Raw genomic sequence first — 14,296 nt, forward strand, 5'->3', positions numbered from 1 at the left:
GGCTCAAGCGGTAGAGCGCGCACCTGCCCAGTATCTAGGCCAGGTTCAATCCTCAGTTCTACAAAAAATAAAAGAACATCATCGTTGTGTACTGAATGGAAAGTCATCAGGGATGCTGGGAGTTCTTATTCTGCTGTATATGAGTGAAAGTCTGCTAACCACTTAAAAATGTGTACCAGCTCAGTGTATGGTCTGGCAAATAACTGGAACAGTTTTCTCACAAGAGAAACAATTTTAATGAATGCATTGGATTAAACTTTAAGGTGCTATACATTGAAAAAAACACGTGTTCAGAATTGCTGTAGATAACGTTAAGAAATTGAGTGGGGGAGAAGAGAGACCTGGAACCCATGAAGTGATTGTTGCTGTGCAAATACAATCGAGTTCGAAGGGTGTTTGAAAAAAATAATGTCTTAGAAAAGATGTCTAATAAAGATTTCCCTATTTCAAGGCTTGACTTTAATTCATTCTCTTCATCTTAGGTGTGGTTCTCTTTTTTCTTTTGACAGTACTGGGGTTTGAACTTGCGTAGGTGCTTTCCTACTTGAGAAACGCCCCCTAGTTCTTTTTTATTTTTCAGGTTTGTTCTCAGTGTCTTTTCCCCCTGGGCCACACCCTCAGACCAGGATCCTAACCTGAATTTCAGACCAGGATGTTCATTCCACTTAAGACTTCTCAAGTAGCTGAGGACAGGCTAGAACAGCGATCCTCCCCATTTCTGCCACTGGAGTAACTGGGATTATTACACCAAGATGTTCGGTTGATACACTAGGGCGATTTGGGGAGGATGACCTGTAAGCAGCCTTCACTGCCACTGCAGCTTCACATGCAAAATATGGCGTTTGCTCTTTGGCTGTGTAACCTAGGCTGGCTCCTCGTTTTTTGGTCGGTCGTGGGTCTTGAACTCTGGGCCTGGGCGCTGTCCCTCAGCTCTTCAGCTCAAGGCCAGCGCTCTACCCCCTGAGCCACAGCGCCACTTCCAGCTTCGCGGTGATTTATCGGAGATCAGTCTCATGGACTTTTGTGGCGGAGCTGGCTTTGAACTGCGAGCCTCAGCTCAGCCTCCGCCGCGTAGCTGGGATGACAGGCGTGAGCCACCGGCCCCAGGACACAGTGCGGGAGTTCCCTCGCTGCTCCAGAGCAGGCCGGCCACCATTATCCCAGCGCTCAAACGCCAGATGCTGCCCAGTACCAGGCGGGTGTGGAGGAGCGCCTGGAAACGAACCGGCTTTACGTGGAAGTGGGTAGCGGAGGAGGGCGGGCTCTTCCGGCTCCAAGGCGGGGCCAGCTTCGGCCTTCCCCGCCCGCGGGGGGCGGGGCCGGCGCGCGGCGCCAAGGGCCGCGAGACCCAGAGCCAGTCTCGCGAGGCCCGGGGCGGCCCCCGCGCGCCCCCGTAGGCCAGGCAGGCGCCCTCGGCGGGTTCGCGCCGGGCCGGCCGTTTAGGGCCGGCTCGTGTGGGCCGACCAGGGCGCGGAGCTCCGGCGCTCCGGGCTCGCCCGCGCCGCTGCGGCCAGGCGCGTCTACGGCGTTTCTGAGGTGACGCTGCCCGCACCGACTCTGTCCGGGCTGAGGCGACACCTATGAACCCGTCGGCGACCTACCTCGCCGTGCGCCAGGTGAGCGGCGCCGGCCCGCCGAGTCCGCGGCTCCTCCCCGCGCGCGGACGCCGGGGCTCGGCCGCCCGCCCCGGCCCGGTGCGAGGTGGAGACCGGCGTCCTTCCCCCCGTCCGGACCCGGCCAGGACCCCGAGTGCGGCGCCGCCCGCCGGCGAGGCGGAGACGCTGGCCGCGGCCGTCGCTCTCCGTCCGGGGCCGGACGCGCCGGGCGCGCGCGGGTCCGCGGCCGCGGAGGGGGCGGGGGGACGCCGAGCGCGCACGGCGGCCGCCCGCGTCTCCGCCCCGCAGCCGCGGCCCGGCCCGGCGGGCCCGCAGCCGCTCGCCCCGCGTCTTACTGGTTGAAGGAATGAGTGCACGGCTTCGTGCTCGGCCGGCCGGAGACGAATTCACGTCCTGGGACTTGGCGTCGTTTGTCTCCAAATTCCATTTGGTGTGTTCAGTTACTAGTCACTCAAGTGAAGTCCTCGTCACCAGTTACTTACGAATCTAGTTTTCCAAGAAGCGGGAATCATGCACACGGGTCACTAGTGATCTTTTAAACTAACACTTCATGGACAGGAACTACAGTAATTCAGGAGGACCATGATTCAAAATGTAGTTTAGGGGCCTGGTGCTGGTGTCTCAACCTACTCAGGAGGCTGAGATCTGAGGGTCGGGGCTCAAAGCCAGCCTCAGTTGGGCTGGGAAGGTGGCTCAGTGGTAGAGCGCTTGCCTTGCATGCCTGAGGCCCTGGGTTTGATTCCTCAGCACCACATAAGCAAAAAGAAAAAAGCCGGAAGTGGCGCTGTGGCTCAAGTGGTAGAGCGCTAGCCTTGAGCTGAAGAGCTGAGGGACAGCGCCCAGGCCCAGAGTTCAGGCCCCACGACCGGACCCAAAAAAAAAAAAAGCCAGCCTCAGTTAAGTTTGTGAGACTTACCACCAAAAGACAGAAATGGAGCTGTGGCTCAACTGATTGAGTGCCAGCCTTGAGCAGAAAAAAGTAAGGGACAGCATCCAGACCCTGAGCTCAAGCCTTCTTACACACACACACACGTGCACACAAATTGCTTGTGCAAGGTAGGGGATGACAGTGTTAATTGGAAACAGAAAATTGACAAGCTGAAGGGCAATGATCAGAAATATGTTTGTGATGAGCCAGTGGAGGCTTTAGAATTGTATGAGGTAGGGCTGGGAAGGTGGCTCAGTGGTAGAGCGCTTGCCTTGCATGCCTGAGGCCCTGGGTTCGATTCCTCAGCACCACATAAGCAAAAAGAAAAAAGCCGGAAGTGGTGCTGTGGCTCAAGTGGTAGAGCGCTAGCCTTGAGCTGAAGAGCTGAGGGACAGCGCCCAGGCCCAGAGTTCAGGCCCCACAACCGGATAAAAAAAAAAAAAAAAAAAAAAAAGAATTGTATGAGGTATGACAGAAAACGATAGAGACAGTGCATGCTAAGTTTTTAACTTCAGAATTAGCAGCAAAAGAATATAATTCTTTAGAAAATATACTTCAGCCCATATGTTACTGAGTTTTAATTGGATGTAAAACCACGTACTGTTTTTAGAACACAGGGTCAGAAGTTGAGAATTCCACTATTGAGAAACAACGGAAGGAGTTGCAGCTGCTCATTGGAGAATTAAAAGACCGAGATAAAGAGCTCAATGATATGGTTGCGGTGCATCAAAGACAGCTGCTTTCATGGGAAGAAGATCGGCAGAAAGTGTTGACTCTGGAAGAACGTTGCAGCAAATTAGAAGGTAGGGAGGCCTCCAGCCAGAGAGGCCTGTGGAGAAAATGAAGAAATAAAAGACTGCCCCTAGGATTTAGCCTTATTACAGACAGGATGGCTTTATGAATGGCCACATTGAACCGACACAAATAAAGCAGGACCAAGGAATTAAGACACTGGAGTGGAAGCTGGGGACATAGCTCAATGGTAAACGCTTGCTTAGCATGCTCATCACAAACGCAAAACTGGGGGGCTGGGAAGGTGGCTCAGTGGTAGAGTGCTTGCCTTGCATGCATGAGGCCCTGGGTTCGATTCCTCACCACCACATAAGCAAAAAGAAAAAAGCTGGAAGTGGCGCTGTGGCTCAAGTGGTAGAGCGCTAGCCTTGAGCTGAAGAGCTGAGGGACAGCGCCCAGGCCCAGAGTTCAGGCCCCACGACCGGACCCAAAAACAAAACAAAACAAAACTGGAACAAGTCTAGCTTGAATATCAAGGCCTTTGGGGCCAAGATGTGAATAAAGCCAGATGTGGTCATGCACATCTGTAATCCCTGCTACTGGGAAGGTGGTGATCAGGAGGAACATCATGTAAAGCCAGCCCAGGAAAAATATTTGCAAGACTGCATTTCAGAAGCTGAGAGTGGTGATGCATGGATGCCATCCCAGCTCTATAGCAGAAATAGGAAAATTGTAGCTCAGTCTAGCTTTGGGGCATCCATAGGAGACCTCATTGATAAAATAAGGGCTAGAGGTGATATAGATCCACACCAACCTGGGCAAAAAGCATGAGATGCCATCAGAAAAACAGGAAAAGGACTGGGGGCATGGCTTAAGTGGTAGGGTAGTTGCCAAGAGTTGGCCTTTTGGGTTCAGTATAACATAAATGAGTTGAGGAACAAAGAGCCTATATAATGTAGGCTATAACTGTGTATCTAGGGGCTGGGAAGCTGGCTTAGTGGTAGAGTGCTTGCCTTGCATGCATGAAGCCCTGGGTTTGATTCCTCGGCACCATATAAACAGAAAAGGCCAGAAGTGGTGCTGTGGCTCAAGTGGTAGAGAGCTAGCCTTGAGCTGAAGAGCTGAAGGACAGAACTCAGGCCCAGAGTTCAGGTGCCATGGCTGACAAAAAACAACAACAACAACAAAAACCAAAAAACTAGTTTTAAGAGGAGCAGTAGAGGCTAGAGTGAAGCACAGTGATGGAGTGCTTCCTTCCCCGGATGCAGCAGGCCATGCATTGTATTCCTAGTCCCTAAATTAAATGAATAAAAAAAGAACACTGAAATAGGCATTTCACAGAAAGACAAATCTGAATATCTGAATGGCCAATGACTATATTTAAAGGCCTTATTTGTCATTAGGAAAATGCAAATCAAAACCATAATGAAAGCCAGGCACTGGTGGCTCATGCCTGTAATCCTAGCTACTAAGGAGGCTACTAAAGGAGGCTACTAAAGCCAGCCCAGGCAGGAAAGTCTGTGAGACTCTTATCTCCAGTTAACTACCAGAAAACTGGAAATAGAGCTATGGCTCAAAGTGGTAGAGCGTTAACCTGGAGTAGGAAAGCTCAGGGGACAATACCCAGGCCCTGAGTTCAAGCCCCATTACTGACAAAAAATAAATAAACCATAAGGAGAACCTTTTTTTTTTGGTTGGTCGTGGAGCTTGAACTCTGGGCTTGGTGCTGTCCCTCAGCTCTTCAGCTCAAGGTGAGCACTCTACCACATGAGTCACAGTGCCACTTCTGGTTTTTTAGTGGTTTATTGGAGATAAGAGTCTGATGGACTTTCCTGCCTGGGCTGGCTTTGAACCGTGATCCTCAGATCTCAGCCTTCTGAGTAGCTAGGATTGTAGGTGTGAGCCACCGGCATCTGGCAGGAGAACCGCTGACAAAGATATAGGGCCAATGCCAGCCACATCACCCTAACAGCACCCATCTGGTCTAGTCTTGGAAGTTAAAAAGAATCAGACCTGATTACCATTTGGTTTGGAAGGTGGATATTACACATGGATTTTTATGTCGTGGGGCCTGAACTCTGGGCCTGGACACTGTCTTTCAGCTCTTCAACTCGAGGCTAGGACTCAACCACTTGAGCCACAATGCCACTTCCAGCTTTTTCTGCTTATGTGGTGCTGAGGAATCGAATCACTGAGCCACCTTCCCAGCCCTACACATGCTTTAAGAAATGTCAGGGATGAGGCTGGGAGAGTGGTTCAGTGGTAGAGTGCTTACTTAGCCTGCATGAAGCCCTGGGTTCAATTCCTTAGTACCACCTAAAGAGAATAAGCTGGAAGTAGTGCTGTGGCTCAAGAGATAGAGCACTGTCCTTGAGCAAAAGAAGCTCAGGGACAGTGCCCAGGCCCTAAATTCAAGCCCCAAGACTGCCCTCCCCCCCCTCCCAAAAAAAAAAAAGAAGTCCCAGTGCTGAGAGGTGGTACGTGTCTGTGCCACGACACGGCCCTCTGGTGGTAAAGACAAGGGGGTTATAGGTTCTTGAGTAGCAGGGATTGCAGCTATGCACAGCTATGTTCAACCTTTTTTTTTTTTTTTTTTTGTCTGCTGGTCATAGGACTTGAAGTCAGGGCCTGAGCTCTTCAGCTCAAGGCAAGCGCTCTACCACTGGATCCACAGCTCCACTTCCAGTTTTCTAGTGGCTAATTGGAGATAAAAGTCTCATGGACTTTCCTGCCTGGGCTGGCTTTGAACCGTGATCCTCAGATCTCAGCCTCCTGAATAGCTAGAATTTTAAGATGGGTTCTTGCTTTTTTCCATGCTTTGGGCCTGAGCCATGATACTCCCACTTCCATCTCTTTACCACTGGGATTACAGGAGTGAGCCACTGCACCTGGCCCACTGTTGTACTTAATGATTTAGTATTGTATATTTCACAATAAAATACTTTGCAAGACTCCTTAAGTCATTCTTTTTTTTTTTTTTTTTTTGGGTCCGGTCGTAGGGCCTGAACTCTGGGCCTGGGCGCTGTCCCTCAGCTCTTCAGCTCAAGGCTAGTGCTCTACCACTTGAGCCACAGCGCCACTTCTGGCTTTTTTCTTTTTTCTTATGTGGTGCTGAGGAATCGAACCCAGGGCCTCAGGCATGCAAGGCAAGCGCTCTACCACTGAGCCACCTTCCCAGCCCCTCCTTAAGTCATTCTTAGCAGATGTTTGGTCTTTACTGATTTTGAAAATTCAATGGTTTTTACAAACCTATTCAAGCATTTTCAGTTTCAGGTCTAAAACATAAATAAGTTATTGGTGAAATTTCCCCCAGGTGAACTGCAGAAAAGATCAGAAATTATCAAGTCACTGATGAAGAAGGTGAAAGTCTTGGAATCTAATCAGAGCGAATGCCAGTCGGTCCTTCGGAAGACACGGCTCCAGCTCCAGGAGATGGTCCAGAAAGCTACACACTCCTCACTCCTCTCAGAAGACCTTGAGGTTGCTTGCTCATTTACTTATTTTTTTTCCATTATTTTATTACTTTTTGTATCCTGTTATGTAGTTGATGCTGGCCTCCTCCTGTCTCTGCTTTCTGTGTACTGGGATTGCAGGCATTTGCCACCACACCCACACAGTTTTATTTTTTGATAAGCTGTAGTGGTCCAAATTCTATGTGAGTTACTAAAATAGTAGATTTCAGTGTCTACATTAAAATCTGAGTGTGTGTGTGCATTCGTATGTAAGCCTGTGTGCCTTCCCCTACTAGGGCATGGATTAAGGCCTTGGAATTCTCACTTGGCTTTTCTGCTCATGGATGGTGCTATACCACTTGAGCCACAGCTCTACTTCAATTGGAGATAAGATTTGTTTTATTGAATTTATCAGCCCAAGCTGGCTCCAGACCTTAGTTCTCAGATCTCAGCCTCCTGAGTAGCCAGGATTATAAGTGTGAGCCATCAGTGCTCAGTGAATTTTCAGTTTTCGAACTTGTCATTCATCAGATATGTTTCGACTGTATTTATTATGAGGCCCAGAGAAAAAGCCAGCTTTTTTAGTTATATTTTTCATATTCCTGTTTCGTAATGATACTTGGTATAGGTCTTGATAACGTAATGAGTCTCAGTAATTCATAGTAAGAGTATGCAGTTTACTTGTTTTTGGTTCTGGTTTTTGATGTTTTGGGACTTGAAATTTATTTTATTTTATTTTTTATTTTTTATTTTTTTTGGGACTTGAAATTTATAAAAGTGTAGTCCAAGCTGTCCTGAACTCTCTTTTTTTTTTTTTTTTTGTCGTGGGGCCTGAACTCTGGGCTTGGGCGCTGTCCCTCAGCTCTTCAGCTCAAGGCAAGCGCTCTACCACTTGAGCCACAGCGCCATTTCCAGCTTTTTCTGCTTATGTGGTGCTGAGGCCTCATGCATGCAAGGCAAGCCTTCTACCCCTGAGCCACCTGCCCAGCCCTGTCCTGAACTCTTGATCCTCTATCTCAGCTTCCCAAGTGCTAGGTTATGGGCATAAAAACATGTATAGCATATTCTAGATATTTGCTAGCTATAAAATAAGTTTAAAGAAACATTTACTAGAACTTATTGATATGTTGGATTAAAAAAAAGGAAGAAAGCTGTTTGTGGCAGTACTGAGATTTGAACTTAGGGCCTTATTATTTATTTTTTTTTGGGGGGGGGTCCAGTCGTGGGGCCTGAACTCTGGGCCTGGGCGCTGTCCCTCAGCTCTTCAGCTCAAGGCTAGCACTCTACCACTTGAGCCACAGTGCCTCTTCTGGCTTTTTTCTTTTTTGCTTATGTGGTGCTGAGGAATCGAACCCAGGGCCTCATGCATGCAAGGCAAGCGCTCTACCACTGAGCCACCTTCCCAGCCCCTAGGGCCTTATTTATTAATCAGGCACTGTACCTTTGAGCCATTCCTCTAAGATATCTCTCTCTTTTTTTCTCTCTCTTTTTCTTTTCTTTTCTTTTTTTTTTTTTTTTTTTTTTTTTTGTGTGTGTGTGCCTGTTCTGGGTTTTAAACTCAGGGCCTAGGTACCATCCCTGAGCTTTTGTACTCAAGGCTAGTGCTCTATCACTAAGCCACAGCTCCACTTTTGGCTTTTTTAGTAGTTAACTGTAGATAAGAGTCATAGACTTTCCTGCCCACATTGGCTTCAAACCATGATCTTCAGATCTCAGCCTCCTGAGTAGCTAGGATTTACAGGTATGAGCCACCAGCACCTGGCCAAGATACCTCTCTTAATACACTTTCATTTTAGAGATAGTTTTAGGTTCATAGCAAAGCTGAGTGGGAAGCACAGTTCCCTTGTTTGTCAGTACCCACACTAAGCCCCCTGACGGCCGGCATCATGGCAGAGCATTTTATCTTAGCTAATGAGTCCTCATGGATCTGCTGTTGTCACTCAAAGCCACAGTTACATGAGGTCACTCCGTGTTGTACACTCTGTGGGCCCTGACAACTATGTGAGTTGGTGTCGGCAGCTCACATAGAGTGAATAGAGTTACAGAAGGTGCACAGACTTCACTAAGGCTGTCGTTTCACAAAGGAAATCTCATACATTCCAGTTCTCATTCATCCATTATCTTCTTGCTTTTCCACCTAAAATTACATGTAAAAGTAGGAAATAAACTTGCTTACAAGCATAACCAATAGAATCCAATATGACAATTAAATGCAAGCAGTGGGAGCGTGCTTGCGTGCTTGAGGCAACCATGACATGGGTATCTGTGGTCCTCCATGACGGCTGCTTACTCTGCCAGCTTTGTCCCTCCAGCATGGCAAAGAAGCAGCAAACAGACTAGAGAAACGAGCCCAGACAGAGGCTCGTGACAGAAAGGACGCATCAAAGGACTCACTGTTTTCTGTATTGTTCTTTTGTAGGCTAGAAATGAAAATCTCAGCAACACATTAGTGGAACTTTCTGCTCAAGTAGGACAATTACAAGCTAGAGAACAGGCTCTCACCACAATGATAAAGCTAAAGGTAATTAAAAATAATTACACCTCCATTTGCCAGAGTACTTTGTAGCTTACAGACTACAGACATACACATGATCTCACTTAACTCCCTTAGCAACCCAGAAATCCAGAGCTGGCCAAGTTGCTCTTTTTAACTTCACTGTATAGAAAGGAGAGGAGAGACAAGTTTAAAATGATGCTCGAAGATCCTTGCTACTCAGGAAGCTGAGATCTGAGGATCAAGGTTTGAAGTCAGCCTGGGCAGACGAATCTGTGAAACTCTTACCTCCAATTAACACAGCAAGTAGAGCTGTGGCCCAAGTAGTAGAGTACCAGTCTTGAGTGAAAAAACTAAGGGACAGCACTCACATCCTGAGTTCCAGCCCCAGTTCTAGCATGCACATACACGTATGCACACACACACGTACAAAAGTAAACAAAGATGCTTTGGTAGAGAAGGTACATCTCCATGGTGGGTTCTGTGCCCAAGTACCACATGGTCTGGCTTACCTGTCTTCACAGGTAGCTGTGCGGCATTAGAGGTCTTGTTTGTCCTTAAAATTTTGTTTTATTATTTGGCTGTACAGGGGTCTGAACTGAGAGCCTGGAGCTTGCTAGGCAGGTGCCCTTTTATTTCAGATAGAAAACTGATAGCAGCCAAGCAGTCAGTCCATTCACTGGTGTATGTACTGGGCGACTCCCGTCTCTTCTGCAGTAACTAACTCATGGCTTTGACAGCTGGTGAACAGGGAATGAAGGCTGGGTGCTGGTGGCTCATGTCTGTCCTTCTAGCTGTTTGGGAGGCTGAGAATAGGAAGCTTCTGGTCCAAGGCCTGTCTAGGGAGAAAGTTGTGAGACCCCGTCTCAACTTACAGCTGGGCTCAGTGGTTTGCGCCTCTTATAAGCTCCCCAGGAGGCTGAGATTGGGAGAATCTTGGTGCCAAGCCAGCCTGTGCAGAAAAGCTCGTGAGACTTCATCCCCTAGGAGGGGAGTAGGGCATGGTGGCGTTCTTCAATTTCAGGGAAGGTAGAAAGCCTAAGGCAGGCAGAGGATGCCTCCAGTGTAAGATGATCCTAAAGTAACCAGTGATACTCAGTGGTGTCGTACGGGCTAGCAATACACAGCCCTGAGCTAAACCCCAGTATGTCCACAAACATAAACAAGTAAATGAAAGGATGATGTTGGTATAACAGGACACTCTTGCTAATGTGACTTCACTAGCTCACGAATGTTTTGACATGGTCTTTCTTAAAGAGTGGTAAATTCTGCAGCATTTGCTTTAGTGAAATAGTGGCCAGCATGGAGTCAGCTGCCGCGAAGTGTGACAGAGCCTTGGTACCGAGGAGGTGCCATGTTGGACGTGGCTCAGGAGGTAGCCTGCCCAGAATGAAGTGGTGCCCTCAGGAGCAGCAGCCAGAGCCCTGGCTGCAAGGCTGGAAGGAGTGGCGGCATGTCCACGGGCGGGCCTGGAAGCTGGCTCAGTCACACGATCTCATTGTTTTTGTTTGTGGCACTAGGAACTGGCCTTCTGCAGTGGGCAGTGCTGCCACATAGCTGTCTCCTCACCATGCCACTGTCACTGGTGTGTTGAGTGGTTTGAGTCAACTTTTATTTTTTATTTTGTTGGCAGTACAAAGGTATGAAACCGGGGCCTAGTACAAGCTTGCCAGGCCAGTGTTCTGCCTCCTCAGTTACATCCCTAACTCTTTTGCTTTACTTATTTTTCAAGTGGGGTCCTGTACTTACTGCCCCAGGCTAGCATCAGATTTCAATCCTCCTACTTATATTTTGTGTGTAGCAGAGATTACAGGTGTGAACCACCATGCTATGCTTTTTTAAAAATTGAGATGGAGTCTTAACATTTTGCCCAAACTGGCCTCAAACCTTGATCCTCCCAGTTCCCACCTCCTGAGTAGGTAGGACTGCAGCACATAGCCCCATGCCTGGTACTGCCCCAACCCTGGTATCTTCCCATAGGTCTCCCTAGTGTGTGAGGTTTTCTCAGTGAATACATAATAGTGCAGCAGATACCCTTCTGCTTAAGTAGAGGGAAACATGTTAACAGTAATGACTCCAGCAAGAATTATCACAGCACTTTTTGGTTCATAGGTATCAAGTTGATTTTCAACAAATAGATATATTTTCCATAATCTCAGCAGCTCTGCAGCAAGATGTTATAATTGACTAGATTATGATGAGGTCTCAGAGGCTGAAAAGAGGAAAGAGATGCTGGGTTTTGTCAGTAATCACGCCGTAATTCCACATCTAGGAGCTGCCAGCCCTTCTCTTGCTGTGCTTGTCCCGGTCATTGAACTGTCTGCTTCTAAACCTTGCAGCCCTGTCAGGTGCGGTCAGGGCCCACAGGGCCCCTGGCTGACTGTATCCCTGTCTGTGTCTGTCTGCTCGTGCCCCTCAGCAGAATGACAGCGAAGTTCAGTGAGCTGGCCAGGCTTCTGCAGTCTGTCTAAGCAAGTGCAGTCTTTCTTACTGATGAGCTGAGATTTAAAATTTAACATCATGGTCTTTCATTTGGTTTTAGGACAAAGATATAATTGAGGCAGTCAATCACATTGCAGATTGCTCCGGTAAATTTAAATTACTAGAGCATGCTTTACGTGATGCTAAGATGGTGGAGACCTGTATTGTGAAAGAAAAGCAAGATTACAAGCAGAAGCTGAGGACTTTGAAGATTGAAGTCCATAAACTGAAAGGTGAGGAGGCTGTACACAATGACATCCTCTTGGGAATGGTTTTCCTGCTGGGTTCACCTAATCTATGCTTGACAGTAGCTCTGTTCTTGGCTTGGAATTCTTTTTTTTTTTTTTTTAATTGTGAAAATACTGTACAGAGGGGTTACAATTACATGGGCAAGGTAATGAGTGCATTTATCAAGCATTGTTGCCTTCTCCTTTGTTTCCCCTTACCATCTCTTCCCATCTCCTCCCCCCTCCCCTTGTTCCTCTCTCCCTCCCCCAACCCCCGGCTTGGAATTCTAACAGGAAATGTCTGTTTCATCTATATGTAATTATGCTGGCATTCTGTGTTAGAAGATATATAACAGACTTGGGTAAAGTATATAATGTGCCATATTTTTAAATGATCCTGCCTTGGTTTAGATGGCTGTATCTGCTAGCTATTGCCAGTATGCGCTCTATAACAGACAGTAGCAGTGTCTCAGCAGCGTGAGTCTTAATATCTATTAAACTCAAGTTGGGGGGCTGGGAAGGTGGCTTAGTGGCAGAGTGCTTGCCTTGCATGCATGAGGCCCTGGGTTCGATTCCTCAGCACCACATAAGCAGAAAAAGCTGGAAGTGGCACTGTGGCTCAAGTGGTAGAGTGCTAGCCTTGAGCTGAAGAGCTGAGGGACAGCGCCCAGGCCCAGAGTTCAGGCCCACGAATGGACCCAATAATAATAATAATAATAATAAATAAAATAAAAACGTTTAATTAAAAAAAAATAAAATAAACTCAAGTTGGGCTAATGGGAGTTGCCTGGTCTCAACTTTACCTAGTAAAGTGTCTGAGTGGGGCGGCTCTGCTTCATGTGTGTTCACATAGAGAAGGCAGGAACTTAAAAGACGTGAGCTGGGAGCGGGTGGCTCACACCTGTACACCAGCTACTCAGGTTGAGACCCAAGGATTGTGGTTCGAAGCCAGCTGGAGCAGAAACATCCACAAGACTCTTACCTTGTTAATCATCAAAAAGCAGTTAAGTGTAGTTCAAGTAGAGTAACAAAAAAAACAAAACTAAATTAAGTGCAAGGCCCAGACTTAAAGCTCTATTACCAGCCCCTCCCCCAGAAAAAAAAATCAGGTTCAGTTACACAAGACTGCCTGCTTAAGACATCATCTTGTACTTCTGACCAACTGCTGTGACCAACTACTGTACATCTCAGATTCACAACTACTTCCTCAAGCTTGGCCTTCTGCTGGAACGGCTCTTAAGGCTTATTTTCTGGAATATTACAAAGGCAGCAACTTAGGAATTGCAGGTGAAAGTATGAGCGTCCGTGCACACAGCTCCTGGGCCATCTTGAGGTGCCACTCCCTGCCTAGATGTGTTCACCTAGTAGACACGCAGATCCCACGTGGGTTCAGCCGTCTCTGTGGAGCTCCGAGTCCCCTTGCTGGAAGCCTGTGGGCCGGGCTGAGAATTCCTATTATATCTCATTGAACTCCTGTTTTGTTTCCATTGAGTTTTCATACTGTCTTCATATATACTTGCAACAAAATTAGTCACTCTCTCTCTTTTTTTTTTTTTTTTGTCAGTTGTGGGGCCTGAACTCTGGGACTGGGCGCTGTCCCTGAGCTGTTCAGCTCAAGGCCAGTGCTCTACCACTTGAACCATAGTGCCAGTCCTAGTTTTCTGGTAGTTAATTGGAGATAAGAGTCTCACAGACTTTCCTGCCCGGGCTGGCTTTGAACCACAAACCTCAGATCTCAGCTTCCTGGGTAGCTAGGATTACAGGCGTGAGCCACCAGTGCCTGGCTGGCCTCAAACTCTTAACCTTCTGCCTCAACCTCCTAAATGCTAGGATTACCAGGGGTGCTCCTTCTGAATGACAAAGGACACAACTGAGGACAAAACCCCAATCTCTCGTTTTACTTCCCAGGCAAGGTCTGTGGAGCCTAGCTGGCAGGGGAGGTAGGGAAGTGTCCCTGTGAGGTCGCTGGGCGTGGCGGTCATGGTGAGGAGTTTGGATTTCATCCTAAGAGCTGTAGGAGGGCGTGGAGAACTGACATGAATAGTTGTGGGGTTGTTGTTGTTTGGTGTGGGGTTTTTTGTGTGTGGTTGTGTGTGTGTGTGATTTTTTTTTAATTGTGGGGCTTAAACTTGGGACCTGGGTTCTTTTGCTCAAGGCTAGTGCTCTACCACTTTGAGCCACAGCATTACTTCTGGCTTTTTGGTCATTAATTAGAGAGAAGAGTCTCAGAGACTTTCCTGCCTAGGCTGGTTTTAAACCATGATCCTCAGATCTCAGCCTCTTGAGTAGCTAGGATTACAGGTGTGAGCCACCAGCACCCAGCAATAGTTGTTTTTTGTTTTTGTTTTTTTTTTTGGGTCCGGTCG

General features: G+C 47.8%; 1 protein-coding gene across 6 annotated transcripts in view; it reads left to right on the forward strand.

The window, feature by feature from the left end:
* The first annotated feature begins 1,382 nt into the window (after window positions 1-1,382).
* Window positions 1,383-14,296, forward strand: part of Ccdc62 (coiled-coil domain containing 62) — a 31,615-nt gene continuing 18,701 nt past the window's right edge. For 2 of the 6 annotated variants that reach the window (XM_070024800.1, XM_070024803.1), the window contains exons 1-5: window positions 1,384-1,616; window positions 3,155-3,347; window positions 6,590-6,756; window positions 9,148-9,249; window positions 11,765-11,936. In XM_070024800.1, coding sequence (XP_069880901.1) covers window positions 1,581-1,616; window positions 3,155-3,347; window positions 6,590-6,756; window positions 9,148-9,249; window positions 11,765-11,936 — 670 coding nt within the window. In that variant the 5' untranslated portion in view covers window positions 1,384-1,580. Of the gene's footprint in view, window positions 1,617-3,154; window positions 3,348-6,589; window positions 6,757-9,147; window positions 9,250-11,764; window positions 11,937-14,296 lie in introns of all 6 variants that reach the window. The other 4 variants (XR_011372336.1, XM_070024799.1, XM_070024802.1 and 1 more) reach the window with 3 other exon arrangements.

This window comes from Dipodomys merriami, unplaced genomic scaffold, assembly GCF_024711535.1.
Source record: "Dipodomys merriami isolate MVZ:Mamm:240054 unplaced genomic scaffold, mDipMer1.0.p SCAF_163, whole genome shotgun sequence".
In the NCBI taxonomy this organism is placed as follows: Eukaryota; Metazoa; Chordata; class Mammalia; order Rodentia; family Heteromyidae; genus Dipodomys; species Dipodomys merriami.